The sequence below is a fragment of the Acomys minous genome (assembly GCF_964271855.1).
Source record: "Acomys minous genome assembly, chromosome: 11".
Classification (NCBI taxonomy): Eukaryota; Metazoa; Chordata; class Mammalia; order Rodentia; family Muridae; genus Acomys; species Acomys minous.
In genome coordinates, this window is record NC_140492.1 from 53,798,162 (window position 1) to 53,823,424 (window position 25,263).

At 44.4% G+C, this 25,263-nt stretch overlaps 1 protein-coding gene across 1 annotated transcript in view; it reads left to right on the forward strand.

Annotated features, from left to right (window-relative positions):
• The first annotated feature begins 5,512 nt into the window (after positions 1-5,512).
• Positions 5,513-25,263, forward strand: part of CFAP91 (cilia and flagella associated protein 91) — a 42,563-nt gene continuing 22,812 nt past the window's right edge. The window contains exons 1-8 of the mRNA XM_084801307.1: positions 5,513-5,773; positions 10,610-10,686; positions 11,444-11,601; positions 12,527-12,610; positions 13,566-13,622; positions 19,243-19,424; positions 22,543-22,720; positions 24,570-24,727. Of these exons, the coding sequence (XP_084657433.1) occupies positions 5,653-5,773; positions 10,610-10,686; positions 11,444-11,601; positions 12,527-12,610; positions 13,566-13,622; positions 19,243-19,424; positions 22,543-22,720; positions 24,570-24,727 (1,015 nt within the window). The 5' untranslated portion in view covers positions 5,513-5,652. The remainder of the gene's footprint in view (positions 5,774-10,609; positions 10,687-11,443; positions 11,602-12,526; positions 12,611-13,565; positions 13,623-19,242; positions 19,425-22,542; positions 22,721-24,569; positions 24,728-25,263) is intronic.

Below are 25,263 nucleotides of genomic sequence, written 5' to 3' on the forward strand. Positions count from 1 at the left end.
TCAATGACTTATTTCCCAGAGAAGAACTATAATTCAATATTACATTGAAGGGCCTGAGAGATAGCTTAGTGGGTAAATCATTAGCCACCAAGCCTAATGACCTGAGTTCAATCCCAGGACCCAAAGGGTGGCATGAGATTAACAGCCTCACACATGTACTGGCTGTCATGTAGGCACGCTCGCGCACACACACACACACACACCCCTAAAATTTAAAACTTGAAAATAGGTAACATATGGAGACTAATAAGAGATAAGATTAGTAAGTTTAATACTTTTAATATCCCACTGTTGCTCCTCAATTTATATTTTCTCGCACATTTTATTTTATTTATTTTTTAGCTCTAAGACTGTTGTTGCTAAGGTTACTACATTTATAGGCAACAAGCTTGAAACAGCGACTTGAATAAAGTTAGAAGGCAGTTCTGTGAGTGGGATCTAACTCACTAACAGCTAACAACAACTGAGGGATTACTTCCTAAAAGTTCTTCAGTGATAAAAGCCCTGTTCTGGGCCTACCAGGCCTAAGTTTGGTGACTTCTCCAAGGACGGGTGGGTGGCTGCTGCTCATAGAGAAGCAGTGACACCATACGTTGAGAGAGAAGAATTACAAGGCTTAAATTCTCAGTCTGTTTAATCGCCTGCCTCTGTTGTGCTGACAGAGCTAATTGTTACATAGTGTTCGCATGTCTGCCTCCGAAGGGGGAAATTTTTTCCAATATCCCTGGAGAAATATTTATCATACAGCAGTCTCTGATTTCCAAGTGTCTGAAAAGTCTTGAGTTTTTGTTTTTGCTTTTACCACATTTGCAAGTTAAGTAATGGTAGAAGCCATCAAACTACTAACTTGCAGATAAAGGACAGTTTATCGCTTGCGTCATCTTCATCACCACCACCACCACCACCACCATCATCATCATCAAGAGCAGCAGCAGCATCTTTATATAGTTTCCAGAATCCCATTTCCCAAAGGTGATTTGAAAAATATCAAATAATAGCCATACGGCGGCTTTTTGAGAAAGAGTTTCTCTGTGTAGCCCTGGCTGTTCTGGACTCACTCTGTAGACCAAGCTGGCCTCGAACTCACAGAGATCCGCCTGCCTCTGCCTCCCAAGTGCTGGGATTAAAGGCGTGCACCACCATGCCTAGCTCACAAGATTTTTAATGAAGAAAATAAGGATGTCACCACCCTTCCTTGTACAGGCCAATGCTATCTCTCTCACCCAACATTGTTTCCTACTCAAAGGGACAAGGACAGACAATTCCCTCTGCCTTGCAAGACACAAATTACATTGGTCCCTGTGGAGACTTCTCTCATGATCAAGACATTGCATTTAATTAAATTCCATTAATGGGCACCCTTCTTCAGTACTGAGGTTTCTTTCTTTCTCTTTCTTTCCTTTTATTTTTTGAGACAGGATCTCTCTGTGTTGTCCTTAGCTTTCTGGACTAGCTTTGTAGACTAGGCTGGCCTCAAAGTCACAGCAGTCCACCTGCCTCTGCCTCCCGAGTGCTGGGATTAAAGGCGTGCGCCACCACGCCTGGCCTGAGGTTTCTTTTGTGCCTCTTTCTCTTTTTAAAAAAGATTTATTTATTATTATGTATACATTGCTCTGCTCTGCCTGCATGTACACCTGCAGGTCAGAGGAGGGCATCAGATTTCATTACAGATGGTTGTGAGCCACCATGTGGTTGCCGGGAATTGAACTCAGGACTTCTGGATGAGCAGCCAGTGCTCTTAACCACTGAGCCATCTCTCCAGCCCTTGGTGTTTCTTTTTTGTTTGTTTTGTTTGTTTGTTTGTTTTTGAGACAGAGTTTCTCTGTGTAACAGCCTTGGCTGTCCTGGACTCACTTTGTAGGCCAGGCTGGCCTCGAACTCAGAGATCCCCCTACCTCTGCCTCCCGAGTGCTGGGATTAAAGGCGTGCGCCACCACACCTGGCTTGATGTTTCTTTTGTACAACTAGACTAAATGACCAGAGCCTTACTCCATGCAGGTTGTACACTAGTCATGTATTGTTTACTATGGACGTGATATTTGTGTCCTGCCCAAACAGAGCCCTAGTCTCCACTGTGGTAGTTAAGGTCAATGATGTCATAGGGTGCAGTATCCACGATGGGATCTGGACCCCTATAGGAAGAGACTAGTCACTGTCCCCCTCAATTATGCCGTATGAGAACAGAACAGAACAAGGAGACAGCCATTTGCCAGCTAGGATCAAAACCGACTGGCACCTTCCTTACCTTAGGCATTCTAGATCTGCCATGAGGATCTGCCATTTAAGCCACTTACAACCCAAGGCACCAGGACTTCTGTGTGTTGGTGACATCACAGCCTAATGGCAACACACAGTTGGCACCTTCCAGTTTCTATAGGTCAGAAGTCTAGGCATAGTTTAGAGGTTTTCCCAGATCACAATTAAAACTGGTAAAGGGTGCTGATTTATCTGAGGTCCCAGTGGAGACGAATATGTTCACAGTCTCACTCCAGTCCAGGTATTGGAAGAATTAGCTTCCTGCTGTTGTAGGTGAGGGCTTTGGCTTCTTTTGGTTGTCAAAGAAAGGCCACTTCGGTTCCTAGAGGCCATTTGCAAGTTTCTTGCAATGTGGGGTTCCCCAGCATGGTCGCTTGTTTCTTCAAAATCACCTATGAAGAGAGAGCAAAGTGGGCATTAAAGTCTCTGTAAAAGAACCGATCACCTGGGAGTGGAGAGATGGCTCAGAGGTTAAGAGCACTGACTGCTTTTCTAGATGTCGTGAGTTCAATTCCCAGCAACCACATGGTGGCTCACAACCATCTATAATGTGATCTGCTGCCCTCTTCTGGCCTGCAGGTGTATATGCAGGCAGGGCACTGTATACATAATAATAAGTCAAAAGGAAAGAAATGAAAGAGAATCAATTAAGCCAAAGCTACACAGAGAAACCCTTTCTCAAAACAAACAAACAAACAAACAAACAAATAGCAGCAACAACAACAAAATCAATCACACAAGCACAGACTTACCACCACGCTTTGCGGAGTCTTTTGTTTGGAACAAGTCCTAATACTCAAGGAGTCGGGGTCACATTGGACTCTGAGGCATGTTCAACTTAAACACATAGGCTGCATCCAGCCCAGGATAGCTGTGGTGGCATCCCAGTCTGAATGTACTTAACATTGAATCTAAAAAAATATTTATTAGTATTGTGTGTGTGTGATCGAGGGGAGGAGGCATTTGCTGTGACCAGCATGTGGAGGTCAGAGGGCAACTTTGTGCAGTTGGGTGTCTCCTTCTACTTTTATGTGAATTCTGGGAATCAGACTTAGATCATTGGGCTTACAATGTCCCCAGTGGCAAGTACCCTTACCTGCAGAAGACCCAACATTAAGGCTTTTTGGTAAAAACAAACAAAAACAACAACAAACACACACACACACTCACACACATGTCAGGCACGGTGGCCATCGTCTGTAATCCCAACACTCAGGAGGCAGAGTCAGGTGGACCTCTATGAGTTGGAGGCTAGCCTGGTCTACAAATCGAGTCCAGGACAACCAAGGCTACACAGAGAACCCCTGTCTTGATAAACAAAAAACAACAAACAAATAAACAATAACAACTCAATTATGAGGTGCTAAAGTGAGACCTGCAGAAAGAAAACTAACACCACCTTATGGTGAAGTAACAAGACCGGACAGGCCTACCAGAGCACAGACTCCAAGGGCCCAGGGTTCTGGGGGTAACCTTAGGAGTTCGCCACGGGTTAGCTAATTATCTGACGATAAACTTAAGACAAAGTCTGTGGGAGTAGATCCAGAAATGGGGAGAAGTGGTGAAGTGTCTTAAGTTCCTGGCCATGACAAGGCCCCTCCTTTCTATACTTGTGAGCCCATGAACCAAAATGCAGAAAAAAAAAATTCAGCAAATATCAAAACTACAATCTAAAGTGAAATATTATTTTAAAAGCTGTAGAATGTCAGATATATGGAAATACATGCAACCACAGCAGCAACACTAAAAAAAAAATAAAATTTTATGGTTATAAACTCACAGAAAAGGGGGCTGGAGAGATGGCTCAGAGGTTAAGAACACTGATTGCTGTTCCAAAGGTCCTGAGTTCAATTCCAAGCCCCCACCTGGTGGCTCCCAACCATCTATAATGTGCTTTGGTGCCCTCTTCTGGCCTGTAGGTCAGGTGCACATGCAGGCCGAGCCTTGTATACATAACAAACTCACAGAGATTCACTTGCCTCTCTGGTGGGATTAAAAGCAAGCCATAGCATGCACAGCTCATTTCTCTGAATTTGATGCAAAAGAAAAGCAATACAGCACCTATCTTATCTGTATTTCATGAAAACCACGTTGGTTTCTTAAGAAAGTCTTTACATTACAAAATGCTAAAAACTTACTGCTACGGAACAAAATGAGGACCTTTACAAAAAAATCTTTAATGGGACAAACCAACAATAAAGAGCATCTTTTATTCAACCACATAAATTTGAGTGCATACTATATAAATTTGGACCAAGGAACTAGTATTAACTTTGCTATCTATAATGCTGATTTTTAAAATCTATTATTTGAGCTAGAGTATATTTCAGTAGCAGAGCACTTAACAGCTTATCTGAGGCACCCCACCCCACGCCACCACAAAAACAATTGAATGAATAAACAAACAAACAACAGTATTAGTTTGAGATGTTGTTGAACTTTAAGGTAAAGTGATACCATGGATTTTTTTTTTTTTTAAGGTTCTGAGCATTCTGAAAAGCTGACCTACTTTTGCCTCTCTGGTTTTCCTTGCACGGCTTTTTAGCAGCAGAGACCCCGCATGTGCCGCAGCATCTGCAGCTGCTATAAAGCCAGGCGGGGCAGCCTGGAGACAGACTTCTTATGACTGATGGCCCAGCTCACTCTGAAGCTCATGTACTCTTGGTACCTGCGCCAAGGCCCAACATACCTGAGCCTGGATTCCTCCACCTTTTGGAAAGAAGCTTTCAGAAATGAAAATGCCCAATTCTAGAAGGTGATGCGACCTCCCCCCCCCCCCCAAAAAAAAAACCCTGGCAGCATGAGTTGTCAGTAGCAAATTGCTCTGGGTTTTTTAGAGTAGTCTTTTCACCAGCATCTGATGTCTGCCCTATTGGATGGGACTCTGTCTGTCTCTGTGTCTCTCTGTGTCTCCCTGTCTCTGTCTCCTTCTCTCTGTCTCTCTCTCTCTCTCCCTGTGTTTGTCTCTGTCTCCTCTCTGTCTCTCCTCTCTCTCTCTCTCTCTTTCTCTCCCCTCTCGGTCTCTCCCTCTCTCTGTCTCTCTCTCCCTGTCTCTGTCCTCTCTCTCTCTCTCCCTCCCTCTCTCCCTCTCTCTCTGTTCTCTCCTACTCCCTTCCAGTAACTAGTTCCTCAGATCGCCTCGCATTCCTCCTCTTCGTCCTGCCAGGTTTGTCCACCCTGCATACCTACATACACTCTGCCTTTCCATCTTGCCTCTGCAAACTGCCCCGTAAGCACCACCGCCCTTTCACCTCCCTGCCCTGCCGCCCCGCCTCCTGAAACTCGCCCCGCCCCTTATCCCCGCGTGTGCATCTGAGGTTGCCATAGCTACGGTGCACACAGCCACAAGCCTCCTCGCAGCTTGTGTTCTGCTCGCCGGAGGGAAAAAGGAGCACCATGAGCTACACAGTGACTATCCAGGAGCGCAAGGCCAACGTTCAGGGCTTTCCACACCAGTGCAGGGAGCGACCGAGGGGCAAAGGCAACACCGCCAATCGAGCATACGATTTCCTGTACGGTAAGGACTGCTCACCCCTCCCAGGGACTAATGTGACCTGGTGGAGGGTGTGGAGGGCTGAAAAACTAGCTCCAGGACAAACTCTCTGGCCTGGGACCACAAAGTTGAGAGCCCCAGGCACCAGCATGCCGGGGTCGGGGTGGGGGGTGGGGGTGGGGTGCCGCGCGCTTTGCAGTTCTTCCGGGAAGCCACTGGTGTGCTCAGCTTCTCCAAGTACCAGGCTGGGGTCACCCTTTTCCCCTGATAATTTATCTTCCTGAAACCTAGTCAGGGGGTTAGGTACACTTCAGAAAATTGTGAAAATGATTTTCAGAGCTGGAGCGCAATGTGCTCGCATCCAAACTGCATAAAATGTCCAGTGAGAATGATCTTTCTGCCCTCAGGTTCTGGGCAAATCTAAATTTGGCGTCCCGGGTAAAGAGGTGCCAGTGTATCTCGTGCTTGTTTTCAGTGGCTCTTTCTTCCTTTCAACCTCTTATCTATCAAAGCATTGTTGATAGACTCGGTGGGTGCACTGGTTCTCTTAGGACCAATTAAGCTCCAGTTTATGTTAACGCCGCCGTTTTCCATTTGTAGTTTATTTTTCCACACCTCAACTTCTGGTCCACACATGCTTGTAGCCTTCTCCAGCCTATTCCAGTGCAGGTACACAATATTAGGTATATAAGTGTTAACTAAACTATTGGATTTACTGCTACAATAAGTGCAACCATTTAAGCATGATGCTCTCCTTTTCTGATTTTGCTCTCTGTAGAACCAGGCTGTCACATGAGCCCAGCGTTATTTTCAGCCGAATGGTAGTTCCTTTGGATCCCCAGAATCTCTTTCTAAATAGACATCGATAAGACACAATTCCTTGGCTTGGTCTGTGCAATTACCACTTACATGTCGCCGCAGGGTTTCTACGGCTGTGATGAAACATCACGACCAAAAAGCAAGTTGGAGAGGAAAGGGTTTATTTAGCCTACAGGTCCATATTGTGGTACAGGAACTCAAACAGGGCAGAAACCTGAAGGCAGGGGCTGATGCAGAGGCCACGGAGGGGTGCTGCTTAATGGCTTGCCCCCCATGGCTTGCTCAGTCTGCTCTCTTGTAGCACCCAGGACCACCAGCCCAGGGATGGCCCCACCCACCGTGGGCTGGGCCCTCCCCCATTGATCACTAATTGAGAAAATGCCTTACAGCTGGATCTCACGGAGGCACTCTCTCAACTGAGGCTCCTTCCTCTCTGATGACTCTAGCTTGTGTCAAGTTGACACACAAAACCAGCCAGTACAACACTTCTGTCTTAGTTTCCATTGCTGTGGAGAGACACCCTGACCAAGGCATCTCTTATAAAGGAAAGCATTTATCTGGGGCTGGCTTAGGGTGCAGAGGTTTAGCCCATTGCCGTCAAGGCCGGAAGTATGGCAGCATGCAGGCTGACGTGGCGCTGGCGACAGAGCTGAGAGTTCTACAGCTTGATTCCCCAGGCAGCAGGAAAAGACTGTGCCATATTGAGTGTAGCTTGAGCATATATGAGACCTCAAAGCCCACCTGCAACAAGGCCACACCTCCTAGTAGTGCCGCTCCCTAATGGCCAAGCATTCAAACCTATGAGTCTATGAGGGCCATACCTGCTCAAACCATCACAAGTGTTCTGTCTAGTGGTCTATGTTGTTTATTCTTGGTTTCATCTTATGAAATAAATCTAGTAAAGGTTTGACCTGGGTATTTGTGTCCCTTGAGAAAAATCTACTTGGAAATCAAACCTCTCTCTACCTCTCTCTCTCTCTTTCTCTCTCTCTCTCTCTGAAAGCTGCTTATGAATTTAATGTCATGTTGGTTAATTTTTTTCTAAAAAAGAGTTTTATATTTATTTTACTTTATGTGTATGAATGTTTTCGTGCATGTATGTATGTGTACCACACGTGTGCCAGGTACTCTTGGAGGGCAACAGATACCCTGGACCTGAACTTACAGATGGTTGTGAGTTAACTTGTGGGTGCTGGGAATGGAACACAAGTCTTTCATTAAAGCTAGAGCAACAAGTGCTCCTTTTTTTTTTTTTAATGTGCTTTATGTGCATTGGTGTAAGGGTGGAACCGAAGTTACAGACAGTTTTGAGCTGCCATGTGGGTGCTGGGAACTAAACCCAGGCCCTCTGGGTGAGCAGCCAGTGCTCTTAACCACTGAGCCATCTCTCCAGCCCCACAGCAAGTGCTCTTAACAGCTAAGCTGTCTCTCGGGCCTCCCATTGGTTAACTTTAATAGGTAATACTCTGAGTCACCAGGATTCCTTATCACTAAAGATGTACCGAGTGAACAGGTATTTATAATAGTGGCTTAATCGTTTGTTAACCTTTGGAGAGATAACTTGGGCCCATCATCAGCATAAAGTCTTTATAAATCTAAGGGATAAATTCTAAAGGTGGCTGATCTTTTTTACTTACTTACTTACTTACTTACTTACTTACTTACTTACTTACTTATATATTTAGGTTTTTGAGACAGGGTTTTTCTGTGTTATCTTGGCTGTCCTGAACTTATTCTGTAGACCAGGCTGGCCTCCAACTCACAGTGATCCACCTGCCTCTACCTCCCAAGTGCTGGGATTAAAGGCATGTGTCACCATGCCTGGCTCTTATGTGGTTTTTTTCTTTCTTTCTTTCTTCTTCTTCTGTTTTTGTTTTGTTGTTGTTGTTGTTTTGAGACAGGGTCTCTATGTAGTCTTGGCTGTCCTAGACTTGTTTTGTAGACCAGTGATCAAACTCACAGTGATCCACCTGCCTCTGCCTCCTGAGCACTGGGATTAAAGGCATGCGCCACCACGCTGGCATTTATTTATTTCTTACTAGAGAATATTTTCTTACCATGTCTACAATTCTCAACGTGTCAGGCTATTTGCATCCTCCTAGTGCACTGAAAATGGAAAATGGTAGCTAATGGTATCTACACTCTGTGTGTGTGTGGTGGGAGAAAGGTAGAACTCCATACTGGATGCCCTCTCACTTGCTCTCCACATTATATTTTAAGACAGGGTCTCTTTGGCCATGGAGCTCATTAATTCTGCTTGACTGGCTGCCAGGAGCCCCAGGGACCCTCCTGCCCCACCTCCCTAGTTCTGGGAGTACAAGTATGCAAGCTGCTGTGCTGCCTTTTTTTGTTTTTTTTGTGACTGCCAGGGCTCTGAACTCACGTCTTCATGCTTGTGGGAGGCGAGCCATCTCCCCAGCACTGCGAAATTTGTTCTTTTGACTGGAAATAGGCATAGTGTTTATATAAGATTCCTCCTCTTGAAGTTTTTGTTTTTGGTGACTCAGACCCAGAAAAGCATCCATTCAGAGGAAAGAAGGAGTCTTTAAGGGTATTGTGCTAGAAAATGATAGGGTTTCTGTTTGCATTCCAGCCCTATGAGCTGATGTGGAATTCCCAGGAAAAAGCCCATCTACCAGATCCCCTGGTAGATGGAAGAAGGTAACGGTGCCGACCGTGACTACTACCGTTAGGCACCGTCTAAACTCTCTAATTTGCTTTCCAGTTAAGAAATTGCAAGTGAAGCATACTGGCACTTGCCTCCAGTCCTTCCTTCCTTCCTTCCTGCTCAGAAGGCAGAGACAGGAAGATCTCCTGCATTTAGGGAGTTCAAGGCTAGCCTGGACAACATAGCAGACTCAGTACTGAAAGTGAGAGAGGGCCGAGTAAGATAGCTCAGTATGTACAGGCCTAACGACCTGGGTTTCCTTCCTAGATCCTAGAACCTACTTGGTCCAAAGGAGAGAGCTGGCCCTTGCAAGTTGTCCTTCGTCCAAAGGGAAAATAAAATACTTCTGTTCTGCTAAAGGAATATAGTGCTAAAATGACTGATAATGACATTCTGCTAGACTCATGTCTCAGTGTCTTGCTCAGCCATCATCATCATCATCAGAGAAGCTTCCCCCTGCAGCAGATGGGAACAAACACAGAGACCCACACCTGAACAACAGGTAGAGAGTGAGAGACCTCGGAGCACTCAGTCCTAACTGGGACGCCTACCTCAAATCCCTCTCCTCAGGGCTCAGGGGAGGCAGGAAGATTGTAAGAGCCAGAAGGGGGATGGAGGGCACGGAAGGAAACAAGACCTCCTAAACACAGCAGGACCAAAGCACCTAACAATTCACAGAGGCTGTGGCCGCATGCACAGGGCTTGCACAGGTCTAAGCCAGTTGGGGGTCCCAGTGCTGAGAGGGGAAGTGGACACAAGGCCCCATCCCTAGCCCAGAGTTGAGAACGTCTCACAGTTATCTCCAGCAGAGTCTCACTGGGTACACAAGCCACTCTTACCACCAGGCCCCATTCCCAGAAGTAGATGGCCAACACAAAGTGAACTCCATGGCATTTTTCAAAGTTCTTCGTTGCGTAATGCTCTTGTCAGTTTTTTTTTTCTTTACAGATCTTTTGCATCTGTATTGTGGTTCCATTTTTGTGTTTTTGTGGGATTTCTTTGTAAGCAAATGTGTGTCTCTGCCTCTATCTGTGTTTCCTATATGTTTTCCTTTTTCCCCCCCTGTTTGCTTTATTTTACTCCAGTTTGTTTGATATGATCTTATTTTATTTTTATTTTTAGATGCCTGTTTGAGACGGGGGAGGCATGGATTTGGATGGGAGGGAGGAGAAAAAAATCTGAAGGAGTTTGGGGAGAAAAAAAAACCTAATCAGAATATATGGTATGAAAAAAAAAATCTACTTTCAATTTAAAAAAAAAATAGAAAAATAATAAAAATGAGAGAAATCTGCATTCTTTCCCCAGTATTCTCGCCCATAAACTAAGTTAATGGGAGCATACCGCATTCTGTAGATTTCTCTGCTGCTTTACAGATCCATTATTTATCGTGTCGAGCGAGCGAGACCATGCACAGGCAAATGTCCAAGCCACCCTGGTTCGAAGCAGACTGGTAAGTCTAACTTATCAACTGACACAGCCTGAGCTTCTCCCAGGCATCTGGCTTGACTACTCACCAATCAGACCCACTAATGAGGCTTAGGGCACTGTAGGAATTGCTGTTCTATCAAGACCGGGAGCAGACGTGGTAATGCGTGTAGCTCACTGCAGAGGTTAACAGTGACCAAAGGACCCGTACACTGGGCTGGGGAGACGGCTCAAGGTTAAGTGTGCCTGCTGCTCTTACAAAAGGATGAGGATTCAGCTCTGAACACCCTGGTCTGGTAACTCACAACCACCTGTAACTGAGCTGCCTATAACTCTGTTTCTGGGGGATTGGATAACCTCTTCTGGCCTTCGTGGGTACCTGGATTCATGTAGTGCACACACACACACACACACACACACACACACACACACATACACACACATATCCACATACACACACACATACACACACACACACATACACACACACACACACACACACACACACACACACACACACACACCATAAACTAAGTCAATGGAAATGATATATGCACCCTCAGACAATTTATGTAGTGGCAAAGCATATACAACACAGGTTAACGTAGTCCTAGCATCTGCCACACACACCTCATTGTCGTCAGCCTTTTAAGTATCCTCTCAGAGACAGTGTCTGCATGTACAAGTAACGTTTTGTACTTTTTAAAAAGCTTAGTTTGTATTAGAGAATCTGACCATATGATCTTGACCTTTTCCTCTCTGTCTCCCTTTCCTAACATTAGAAAAAAGTTCCCAACTTTAAGTCCATGTTCAGTAACCTGTTCCATCATCCAAGATATTCCGTGTATTGGAGCAAGGCAGACCCTGTCCCGCCATTTGTCAATCGAGCATGGCGGGGACAAGAAGCCAAACACCAAGAAGCTCTCCGGCTCCGTGCTGCGTAAGTACCAGGGGCTCCTGCTCTGAAGCACAGTCATGTTTTTAATGAATAAATTGATATTTTTAAAAAATTAATTATTCTGCATTATTTGAAGTTTTACAGATGTGATGTAAATCCGTCGTTCTAAAACAGGGCTGATTAAGAAGTAATACCTAGGGCTGGAGAGATGGTCCAATGTAAGGAGTAATAGCTATATATTTATATATGAATATATATATGTAACATGTACAGATAAATGTATAGCCATCATTTCTTAATATATATTAACAATATAATAGTTAATATTACATTATACTATATTGTGTATTAGTATAATATATTATTATATGTAATTAGATTACATTGTTACATATAATAATTATATATAATAAAAATAATGAGTGTTTGTGTGTGTGTGTGTCTGTGTGTGTTTAAAAGTCTGCAGAAGATTGAAATGCTTATTTATGTGTGTGTTAAAGGATAGCTCTCCACCAAAGTCAGGGATGACCCAATCTGCTGTTCACCTCAGAAATTGGAAGTGATCTTTTCTGCTGTAACCTAAGCTTTGTTATTGTTTTCTTTATTTGGAGTTTTTTGTTTTGTTCTGTTTTTGAGATTTACAAGTAAGGCGCCTTCAAAAATAAATCTATTGAGATCTTGGTTATTTAGTCCTGGTTAAGATAATAGTAATGTGTTCCAGACAGGGCATTAAATTTTCTCTTTGAAACTGTGGTGTTTTCATTGAAAGTGGCTTTTTAAAAAAAAAAAATTGGGATTTTATAAATCTCCTCACTTCTGAACTCTGACTTTTCCTCTCATTAGATCCAGTAATTATACCTCATCTACGATGCAGAATAGCTAAGTGCACTCTCCGCCCCTCCCACAGCTCACAGAAACACAACGTGTAGAGGCGACAACTTGAATATCTTTCTCTGCTTCATTTTAGGACCGATGCTTCTTTCCAGATGCCCAAGGAAGAGTACGAAGATGCAGAAGTTTCTGGAAGGAACCGCTATAAGTTCTTTGACAGGTGGGAAGTAAAACGTAACAAATGTTACATCCCAAGACCATTAGGAGATGTCCTTACAGTGGTGGCAGCAGTTACCAGCCGCCATGTTCAGTTCTTTATTCGAAAGTTGCCTAATCTTCACAGTAGACCCATCAGATGAGGTATCCATGGCAACAAAAGATGCGGAGTGGGTAACCAAACGGGATCATCAAATGAGGTCGGATGTAACATCTATCTTGACATCACAGTGTAGGGGAAATTGCTAACTATTTCAAATAGACAAGACCTGTGAATGCCGCCCAAACCCAATCAGAAGAGTTTCTCTGTTTCACTTGCGGCTCATATTCCTGTGATAACTGCATACTCACTCAAGGCAGACTAACCTAAAATGAGGATATCCTTGCCAATCTGTGGGTTGAAAAATAATCTCGATACCACGTCTGAGTAAGCTTCCTTTCAAAAGCGAATTTCTGATCTACATTATCGCGCATAAACATTTTCTACTAGAAAAGTTCTGATACTTTTTTTTCAGAGAAATGTTAACTTCTTAGCTAAAGGAGGTACAAATTCTTAGGCTCTGGGTGGGGGGGGCGGGGGCGGAAGCTTTTGAGAAAGTCCTTGGTCGTTCCAGAAGGTCTTAGGAACTTGAGAAGCTGCTGGAGATTAATAGGGTACCAGAAGCCCAAGTGCAGAGACACTTCTGAGAGTCTGGAGATGAGGAGATGCCGGCAAGCACACCGAGGCTGCCGACTCCCCACTGTCCCCTACACCGACTGGATTGCCTGGGCCACATCTGGGAATATGTACTTTAAATAAGACCATCTCCAGTGGTTTTGTATATGCAAAACTTTGACTATTACCATTTTTTAAAGCTTATTCAAACTCACTGATTTTTTTCAAGAGAGAAATGTTAAAATAAGAAGAAAGCTTGAGCCGGTTGGAACAACCTCACTGTGCGCTTTCTCTTTCCTCCCAGGCCCTTCCTGCCGTTTCTTCAACAGATGCCACTCAATGTTGTTTTGGCAACAGCCAAGTAAGTGACTTTATTTCAGAATTTTCTCAACTCACCATTCACTTGGTATTTGCTTCCAGAAGGTGGTTCTCTAGATCAATGCTGTGCAAGCTACGGACCACTGACCATCACAGACAGGAGCCTCCCTGGTCCGTCTGGTGATTCTCTGTATGCCAAGGTCTGAGCATTACTGTGATACAGAATATTTTTTTTAAAGATTTGTTTATTTAATGTAATGAGTACTCTATCTGCATTATCTGACCTGCAGGCCAGAAGAGGGCACCAGATCCCATTATAGATGGTTGTGAGCCACCATGTGGTTGCTGGGAATTGAACTCAGGACCTCTGGAAGAGCAGTCAGTGCTCTTAACCTCTGAGCCATCTCTCCAGATCCTGTGATACGGAACATTAAATCCCACTGATTCATCAGTGAGTCATGGGTAACATCCACAATAAGAAGGGTAGAAATAACCAAAGCATCAGACATATGTTGCTGCTTTACATATACTTTGTTTAATAAAGATGAATCACTGGGTCCATACGGGATACGATGGTTACGATCTAAAATATATTTTTGACAATGAGTTATATGTGCTGCTATAACAACCTGTCATAGACTGTGAGGACTGAGTGATTTATAAGTAGTAGAAGTTTGTTTCTCCCTTTTCTGGAGGCTAGCGAGTCCAAGACCAAAGAACCAGCACTGAGAGCCTGGTGAGGGCTTTCTTGCTATGTTCTCCCATAGTGAGGGGGGAAAGGACTGTGCTGCCACACACTGAAAAGTGGGAGGGCAGAAAGAGTCCACCGCTAGCACCATTATAGGCACTATATACAAGGTTTCAACCCATCCATGAAGATGTATCACTTCCCAAGAAGACGCCACCCTGAGTAACATGAAAATGGGGATTAAGTTTTTCACCCATATCACCTGTCTGAATATATGTATAATTATTGTTATAATATTACATGCTTAATTATGTAACATAATATATATTAAAACATATAAACCATATGTTATTATAAATTGCATATTATTAATATATACATATGCACATATATATTTCACATATTCTCCTTTGTATCCCTGCAGTGCACACTTGTTGAGTGGCAGTGCCTCAGTATTTTATTAGGAAGATGAATTGATCTTGAAATGTCTTGGGGGGGATGTTAGAGTTTTAAATTTGATAATCATTTAACCCACACATGGGAACGGGCTGTACAAAGGTTTACTCTACACAGAGGAGTGAGGCACAGTGAGTGAGCGGTGCCAGAGCCCACCCTGGAACAACGGGCTTTATTTCAGGGCAAAGCTGGCTAGAGACAGTGTCCCTCTTTCCTATGCTAATGTAACTTAGTGTTCCTAGCAGAGAATATTATATATATACATATGCACACATATATATCATATTTTAAATAACATGCGTGTTATCAAATATCTTCAAACCCTTCAAAATAAGTGCTACTTAGGGTCAATTATTCCCCCCTGACTTTTTTTTTTTAAGACTCTGAAATTTTCCAGATGGAGCAAGTTTGTTAGGTGCCTAATTAGCCCAGCAATAGCTGTAAATGTAAAATATTCTGCATGTGCAGAGGGGAATCCAGGAGCTAGGTAGATTCCTACTTTCTTTGGTAATTCCTTAAGGCGGTTTCATTGGGCCACCAACTTTGGGGACTGTGGTTGCCTCTGAATACTGTTAGGGAGTTCAAGGCCTGTGGTCATTAACAGCATGCCTGGCCCATGCTTTTCTGAATGCCTGGGCCCACAGAGATAGAGTGATATTCAGCATCTAAATCTCCATGTCCCGGACATACCTTTGGGTGGGGTCAGCACTTGGGTTCTGGCAGCTATGAGTCTGTGAGCGGTGACAGCAAGGCCACCTTATGCCAGCAGGGACAGATTGTCTGGGAAGCAGCTGGCCTTCTGCAGACACACTGTCGGGCATAGCCCCGGGAGTCTCAGTTCTATGCAAGCCTCTTAGGATGGAGAGTGAGAAGTTAATAGTGGAAAGCATTCAGTGGTGTAATAATAGGCCTTGCTGGGTCTGGGCAGCCTTCTCTGTGTGTAGTTCTGTTGGGTTGAGAGGGAGAACCTAGGAGACTGGGGGTAGCAGCATCACAGCTCCTGTTGCCTAGACCGCGTGTAGTACAGGAAGTGCTGGACAGAGGAAACCGGGCCACAGTGGCTGCTGTAAGACTCCCAGGCACAGCAACTGACCCTGAGGACAGCCAGCACACAGCAAGGGCCACACAGGGGTCCGTGAGGAGGACCAGCCGGCACACAGCAAGGGCCACACAGGGGTCCGTGAGGAGGACCAGCCAGCACACAGCAAGGGTTAAACAGGGAGCCGTGAGGAGTTTTGGGGGTCCGAGTCCTGGTCAAGGCTGAGGAAGAGATGGGAAGGGATTCTTTCTGATCTTACTTTCCCCTAAAGCCAGTTGAAATGGTAGGGTGGGGTGAGGGCGGGGGAACCATAGTTTGGAGAAAACAAGCAAACAAATTGCACATGACGTTACTGCAGGTGTCCTGTCTAAGTAGAATTCTTATTTCTCGCCTTTCTTCTGGACCCTTGTAAAAACAGCCTAAGCCATCAGAAACCTTCCTCAGAAGTGAGAAGGCCCTATTGTACTCTGGCCACATTCAATCCGATAGTTCAGATGTGTGGTTACAGCTGTCATGTGACCTGGGATGTTATACAGACACTTGGACATGCTAGGGAAACACTCTATGTCTGGGTTATAGCCCCAGCCCCATAGTTTAGCCGTGTAGCCCTGGCTGTCCTTGAACTCATGAACCTCCTGCCTCAGCCTACTGAATTCTGGGATTACAGATACAGACTAATACATAAAAGACATTTTTTTAAAAAAATCAAAAAGCAGCCAGGTGTGGTGGCGCACGCCTTTACCTCAGCACTTGGGAGGCAGAGGCAGGCGGATCACTGTGGATTTGAGGCCAGCCTGGTCTACAAAGTGAATCCAGGACAGCCAAGGCTACACAGAGAAACCCTGTCTCAAAAAACAAAAAAAAACAACAAATAAAAAGTAAAAAATATCTTACTATTCATATCACTTAGTAGCGGGAGTGCATTTTCCATGCTTCCTTCCCAAGGAATCACGACATTTTGGGATAGCTTTTGTATAAACTTTCATATAATCTGGGATGATATGAGGTGAGGCTGGTGTCCAGTTATTTGTGAAATAGGAAGTTTATCATAGAATAATTTTTGATGAAAATGTAAGAAACCAGAAGCAATATTAATTATTATCTGAATCACTGCATAAATCCCATCAAAATTTGTGCATGTATTTTTACATTTTAGGAGGATTTTTATTAATATAGTTTAGCCCAGACTGTCCCGGAGTTCTCCATGAGTCCCAGCCCAGGCCTAAGACTGGCCTCAAGCTCATATTAATCCTCAACACTCTGGAGCTTGAGGTAGAAAGATTGCCATAAGTTCAAGGCCTACTTGAACTACATGAGACCTTGTCTCAAAAAAAAAAAAAAAAAAAAAACCAAAACAAACAAACAAACCAGTTTCTTGGGTGTCTGTTTCTTTTAACTATTTTTCTTTTTTCTTTTAACTTTTTAAGCTAGGTCTTCTCCATCCTCTAAATTTTTTACTTCTGAGGAAGGTGCGTAAAATAGTATTCATTTTGCCTTTCTTTGTTTTCACACGACTGTTAGAAGTTGTACTTGCTGAACTCTGGCTGTCCTTTACTTACTTTTCTGTGGAATTGTTTATGGCCTCATTGATTTCTAGGGGCTTCTTACATAGAGAGGGCACATAACTTTTTATCATAAATATTGCAAAGCCGTTTATATTTTAAGACTATGATATTCTGAGTCTGGACATTTAAGCTTACTCCTTATTTCTTTTTACAAGCCGTGCATTTAAAGGACTTTATTCAAGACTGATACAAATTTTAAGCACTTTTTAAACCTTAACATCTACATCTACTTCTCTCTCTCTCTCTCTCTCTCTCTCTCTCTCTCTCTCTCTCTCTCTCTGTGTGTGTGTGTGTGTGTGTGTGTGTGTGTGTTCATATGTGTGCCACACCTCTCTGTGGATGTCAGAGGAGAACTTCTGAGAATCAGGTCTCTTTTCCATCTTGTTGAGGGAGGGTGTCTCTGTGCAGTGTGTTCCAGGCCAGCTAGAGCTTGAGCTTCCTGCTGATTCGCCTATCTCTGCCTCCCATTTTCCACCAGGAATGCTGGGATTACAGACGCATGCCACCTTAGTGGGCTCCAGGCATCAGCCTTGCTCAGCAAACACTTTTACCCACAAGCCACAGCTTCTTGGTATATAGCCGGATTTAGCCTCCAATTCATAATGTCCCTCTCTCCCTAGTGCTAGATTATAGGCATGTGTCATCATACTTGGCTACTTATGTAAAAACAGCAACAACAACAACAACAACAACAACAACAACACATGCTCAGCCCTCTCATTGGCCCCCTTCTCATACTTTCTTTTCCTCCTCCTCCTCCTCCCTCCTTCTCCTTCTCCTTCAGTAATATTTGTTTATTATTATGTACACAGTGCTCTGCCTGCATGTACACCTGCAGGCCAGAAGAGGGCACCCGATCACATTATAGATGGTTCTGAGCCACCATGTGGGTGCTGGGAATTGAACTCAGGACCTCTGGAAGAGCAGCCAGTGCTCTTAAACTCTGAGCCATCTCTCCAGCCCTTTCTTGTACTTTCTATTGGTGCTTTGTTTGTTTATTTGTTTTTTGCTTTGTTTTGTTTTTGAGACAGAGTTTCTCTGTGTAGCCTTGGCTGTCCTGGACTCACTTTGTAGACCAGGCTGGCCTTGAACTCACAGGGATCTGTCTGCCTCTGCCTCCCTAGTGCTGGGATTACAGGCGTGCACTACTACACCCAGCTCAAGCATTTATTTATTAAGGTATTTTATGTACATGAGTGCTTTGTCTTCTTGTACGCGTGCACGCCAGAAGAAGGAATTGGATCCCATTATAGATGGTTGTGAGCCATCATGTCGTTGCTGGGAATTGAACTCAGGTCTTCTGGAAGAGCAATCTCTCCAGCCCTATTTTCTATTGGTGCTTTTGCAGTCTCATTTTAACAGTGTTGTTCGTTGTTTTGTTGTTTTTTTTTTTTAAATCTGGAGTTGACTTTTGTGAAAGGCACATGCTAACTGTTGAACGTGCTTGCCATCTTACTCCAGCACTGACTGAAGAGTCCCCCAGGAAGGCCAACGGGTTCTAGCGCTTGCTTGCTTCCGCGAGCATCCATTTTCTCCTCTATTCCTCCATTTCAGCAAGGCAGCAGCTAAGCTGGGATATAACTAAGAGTGGAGATGAAGCGGGAAATGTAGCGATGCTCAGCAGGTCCCGACGTGTGGATACAACACCCTACCCCAAACCCATCTGCACAGCCGTGCACCGCAGCCTTACCCCGCGGCACACAGCTACGTCCATTAGGAGAACCAGGTGTTTCTGTCTTGGTACAAGTGAGGGCAATGAGCCATAGGTCATACACTCAGTCGTACTGGACTTGCTGTGCCAGCGAGTGTTGGAAGGGGAGATGGGCTTAGCGGAGCTCTGAGACTTGTTTTCACCTGGTGATGTAGCATTTTAAACGTTTGCACTGAATTCCAGCCTTTAATTTTACCCTTCTAGGACAGAACCATTTGTTTTTTCTCCCGACTCTTCCAAGTACACAGTCATCCCTTCCAAGTCTACTGTGGGCACCCAGACTGACTACCGGGACTCAGAGGTCCAGACAGACCCGTACTCTCCCGAATACGTCGTGTGTCAAGACACCATCCCTGAGCTCTTGACCCTGGCTTCTCTGACTTGGGGTGAGTTGGCAAGTCTCACTTGATATTGCGGAGAATAGCACATGCTACTAGTTCCTAGGAATGACGCTTACCCAGGCAATTTGACTTGAACAGTGAAGCGATAACTCACATACTGGGGAAAAAATGTTTGCATATAAAATATTAGGAAGGGGGGGCTAGTCTCTGTCTTCAGAATATACAAGGACTGCAAGCTGTTGAACAGCCAGAAAACAGAACCTGATCAAAAATAGGCAATGAGCCTGAATAGACATTTCTCAAAAGAAGAAGGCCAGCAGATTTATTACAAAGTGTAAGTCCCAGAATTCAGCCCAGAGGTAGTGCTGTAAGATAGAAGGAAAAAATGGGATGAGGGTCAGCCAGGCAGCAGCAAAACTATTTTTATTTGCAGACAGTGCTTATTTAAAACCTTAATAAGAGGGGGCTGGAGAGATGGCTCAGAGTTTGGGAGCACTGTCTGCTCTTCCAAGGGTCCTGAGTTCAATTCCCAGCTCATCATCATTTCTACTGGGATCTGGTGCCCTCTTCTGGCATGCAGGCATACATGCAGGCAGAACACTGTATACATAATAAATAATCTTTAAAAAAAAACTCAAAACCTTAATAAGAGGCAGGGATGATGACTCAGTGACTAAGAACACTGCCTGGTGTTCCAGAGGACCTGGGTTCAAGTCCCAGGGCCCACCTGGTACCTCTCAATCATCTGTACCGTCAATTCCAGGAAACATGGCATCCTCTTCTGCCCTCCGGTGGAGAGCCAGGCATGCAACTGGCAAACAGTCATACATGCAGGCAAAACACCCAAACACAGAAAATAAAATGCAGTATTAAAAAAAAAAACCTAACAAAAGGTCAATGTGACACCGTACACATTTAAACTTAGCATTAGGAAGCAGAGACGAGGGAGGGAGGGGCGTTCTCTGTGAGTTCCAGGCTAGCCAGCGTGATTCAGTGAGGCCCTGTCAAAAGCAACACATTTAGTATTAGAACTAAAAAGATCATGAAATCAACATGCGAAAAGGACCAGTAACTCCACTGCCTGGGCAGCATGTAAGCAGGAAAGCCATTGGAAAAGATCACAGCATCGTTGTAACAAACGTCCTGAGTTCAATTCCCAACACCCACATGATGGCTCACAGCCATCTATAATGAGATCTAGTGCTCTCTTCTGGTGTGCAGGTGTCTATGCAGGCAAAAGACTGTATACAAAATGAACAAATCTTTTTTAAAAAAGAATCATTGCCTTTATTTTTAATTTTTAAATTTCTTTCATTAGAAAAAGTAAAGATATTTGATATATAACACAGCTTCAAATATGAATATTTATGTTATTTTCATGCTCTTTGTATTTAAATTATTAAACAAAACCCTACACAAATACTAAATTGACATACCTATATATTTTCATATATATTAAACATGGGATTATTCATTTCTTTTTAAGCTGTTACCTTGTTGTTGTTTGTTTTTTGAGACAGGGTTTCTCTGTGTAGCCTTGGCTGTCCTGGACTCACTTTGTAGACCAAGCTGGCCTTGAACTTGCAGAGATCCACCTGCCTCTGCCTCCCAAGTGCTGGGATTAAAGGATGTATGCCACCAGGCCCAGCCCACCTTTTATTTTTTATGAACATACTTTTCTTTGATTAAAAAATATATATAATTATGCTATTGCGTGTGCCTGTGTATGTGGTATTGCATACAAGTGCAGTGCCTATGGAGGCCAGCAGAGGGCACTGGATCCCTCAGTCCTAGAGCTACAAGCAATTGCGAGCTGCCTGGTGTAGGTGCTGGGCCCCAGCTCTGGTTCCTCTGCAGGAACAACATGCACTCTCAACTGCTTTCCAGGCTCTGCTCATTTCTTTAAACTTATATATTTCCTCATATATTAATGAATTGACAGTATTTCTTGAGTAAACAAAAGACTTGGAACAAATGGAACAGAAAATTAAGAAGTAGCTTATCATATGTGGTAGAAACATTTTTTTCTTTAGACTTTATGTATAATTACTTTTAGAATGAAAAAAAAAATCAAACTATTAAACAAGAAATCCACCCGACACCTCTTTCCTTTAGTAGTTTACAGTCCTAGGAAGATGATGTACCAAGTGAATGCTGCCTTTGGCGCTGCTAGCCACCGAATGTGCAACTGGGTTCCCAAACCTGTGTCAGAGAAGAACAAGCAAGGTCTCAGTCTGCGTCTTTGAGCTGTTCAGGAGCCATAGCCACAGCTCATACATATCTGAACTCTTTTTTTTTTTTTTCAAGACAGGGTTTCTCTGTGTAGCCTTGGTTGTCCTGGACTCGCTTTGTACCAGGCTGGCCTTGAACTCACAGTGATTCACCTGCCTCTGCCTACGGAGTGTTGGATTAAAGGCGTGTGCCACCACGCCCGGCTCATATCTGAACTCTTAAGGGCATAGTCCTGGACTGTATGTTCGCTATAGGGGACAAAATGCAAAGAAGGCCATCAGCTAATGGTTATTCATCATCTGTTCTTTCTTAAAAGTATGTAATTCATTTTAACTTTCATTCAACAAATCCCCAATCTCTGATATGCTTCCCACTCTTCATTTAACATTTTTAGAAAAATTAATTATTAATTAATTAATTATCCAAAATGCGTACGGACTTTATTTTAGGTGTGTGGGTGTTTTGCCTGCATATATGTCTGTGCCCTACATGTGTGCAGTGCTCACAGAGGTCAGAAGAGGGTGTCAGGCCCTATGGGACCGGAGGTTAGAGATGGTTCTGAGCCACTATGTGCATGCGGAACCTGTGTCCTTTGGAAGATCAGCCAGTGCTCTTAACCACCGAGCCATCTCTCCAGCCCCCTCCTCTTTGCATTTTAAAACATGGCCTTGTTTAGCACGGGACGCTCCAAGGTATGATTATTAGGTGGTCATTGACTATTTCGCCAATAGTCTCCTTGAACACATACACACTACAACAACCTCCACCTCAGTGAGAGGAGGCATGAAGGCCACAGCTGACACTAAAGTTTCAAAGCACCCAGGGGGCCTTTCCCAGAGACCCTTGAACTTAGAGTGGGGGGCGGGAGGGAGCCACATAACGGCGGCTTGTGGGTTTGCCCTGTGTCTCTGAGCTGTGGCATCTCCTGCAGGCCGAGGGCTCCCAGCAGGACAAGCCGAGGTGGAAATGATAGAACGGGCCCGGGAGAAGCGAGCTTGGGAAGCCACTCTGCCCCCACTGAGTGACAGCGCCCAGGTTGAGAAGAGGAGGAAGATGATGGCTGCCATGGAGAGAAAGGAGTGGGCCTTCCGAGAAGGGGAGATTGAAAAGTAAGGTCCCGGACGTCTGCTCAGGGGTTGGTGAGAGCAACGGTCATACTTATCTATTTATTTATTTATCTATGGTTTTTTTTTTTTTTTTTTTTTTGAGAGAGAGAGTTTTACTCTGTGTAGCCCTGGCTATCCTGGAACTCATTCTGTGGACCAGGCTGGCCTCAAACTCAGAGACCCACCTGCCTCTGCCTCCCAAATGCTGGGATTAAATGTGTGTGCCACCACCTGGTCACTTTATTACTATTATTTTTTTAATCTGGAAGCATCTTGCCCTCCAAATACCTGTGTTTAAAAATCGCCCCCAACCTGTGCAAGGTATGAAATTGGGCTTCTAGACCTTTGGGCACAGTCACCTTCTCCCGATCTGGTCCAAGAACTCTGTGAGGTTCAACATGAGACCCAAGAACAGAACAACGGTTCCAGGACCTGTCCTGACTGTCACAGAGTCCCCAGGGATTTCTGCAGAGCATCTTAGATGTCCTCCCCCACCCCCCGCCGCCATGCCTGTACATTCCCAGAACCACCATGCCTAGACAGCAGGTCCCTTTGTGTCTCACAGAACAGCCTCCTAGACAGCCCTCCAAGAGTGACAGGTCACCTGGGTCCTAGCTGGAGCCGATGGGACATATCCCACTGGGAAGACAAATTGTGGAGACTTTGTGAAGAGATGAGCTTGTGCAGCAACGCGCATAAATAACTCTAGGTCTAAGGAACTTCTTCAGTTTTCAATCATATTGTCTGCAGTGGTGATGATGATTGTTTATATTATTATTATTATTATTTACTATTATTGTTGTTGTTGTTGTTGTTATTATTATTATTATTTTAAGGTCATTTTCAACAAGTGTGTAACGTGCCTTGAGCACATTCTCCTATGTGTTTTTGGCAATGAAGTTGTTGTCTACATACAATGAGATGGTACTTGGGACCAAAGACTCCTTAACAAGCATGCAGGGAAGGCGCTGGCTAACGCTGGCTTTTGCTCTAGTGTGTCCTGAGGCCTGTACTACTCCACAGTGCTATCAAAGCCCCTTGTGCACAAAAAAAAGGACCAAGAGAACACTCAGTTTGTTGTTGAGTTTAAAACTTCCCCCAATTCCTTTTTAATTAAGTCTGAATCCAGACTATACGTCGCTTTGGTAAAAGCAAGCAGTTCACTGGAAGATAGTGGGTGTGGTCTGATCCTTAGATGTTTAATCTGCCATTGTGTGGTGAGGAACGCATCCTGTAAGAAGGCACTAAAGTATCTAGAGCGCTTATTATATTATTTTAGTGTTGCTTTTAAAAGTTTGTTGTAAGAATTCACTGCCGCGTTTCGCTGGTGGCACCCTTATACACCTCATATTGATAATGAAGCCGGATCTGCAGGCTTAGGGCTGTGGTGTCAGCACGCAGCAGGCTGAGGCATGAGGCTCAGGACAGCACACCCATGACTGCTAGTGAGTCTGAGGAAGGATAAGGACTGAGTTCCCTGCTATGTGTCCGGACCAGCCCTGTCTCAATACTGCTTACTGGCCCAGCATTCTTCACTCTTCCTCTCATTTAACTCTTTCATTAACCTAGGACTGTCCACAACTCCCTTGTCTCCAGGTTCAGCTGCTTAGAGAGCGGGTCTCTTACCCCGTCTGCCTGCTCTCTAGCTTCTGGACTGTGCGCATGCGCACACCTCTTCCCCCCAAGGCTCTGCTGCTTGAGTGTCCTCCCCTGCATTTCAACTCACTTGTCGCATTTTTTTTGCCACAGTGGTCTCTTTAAAAGCATATGAATACGATGCTCACAGAGCCTGTTCCGGCTCTCGAGGGGAACGCCAGGCTGAGATAGTAATACTCTGTCACCTACCCCCAAGACTGCAGGAATTGCGCCTGGAGGTCTTGAAGCAGCTGCTGAAGAGGCGTGAGGAGAACCAGAGTGAGGTGGACCTGGTACACCTGAACGCCCAGTGGTGTAAACTGCAGGAAGCGAAGGAAGCGAAAGTGGCCCAGATCCAGCACACACATGGAGCGAGTAATACGTGGCATGAGCTGGCCAGGGAGGGGACCCGGCTTTGGGGCTTTGATCACGCCTGACTAAACAGGGTGAAATTTTCTGATTTGGTCTTGGTGTATTGAATAGGCAAGGGAAAGGTGTTATTTTTGAAAGGTATTGGAGGAAAATTGCTTAGAAAGTCTAGTGACCATGTTCTAACAGTAGTCAAGTTACTGCCCTCCCTGGCCCCGAATTAGGTTCCCTGCACTCATAACCCAAGGATCTGGTTAGAAAGCTGGTTGAAGCCAGGCATGGTGGTGCACCGGCCTTTAATCCCAGCGCTCCAGAGGCAGAGGCAGGTGGATTGAGGCCAGCTTGGTTTACAAAGTGAGTCTGGGACAGCCAAGCCAAGAATACACAGAGAAACCCTGTCTCACAAAAAACAGACAAAGCCTGTTGATTAACTTAAAAAAAAAAATCCTTGCCCCCAAAGATGACATTTTAGTAATCCTTTTTCCTAATTGCTTCTCTCCAAGAAATGTTTAATGCTACAGATATATTTATGCCTATGTATT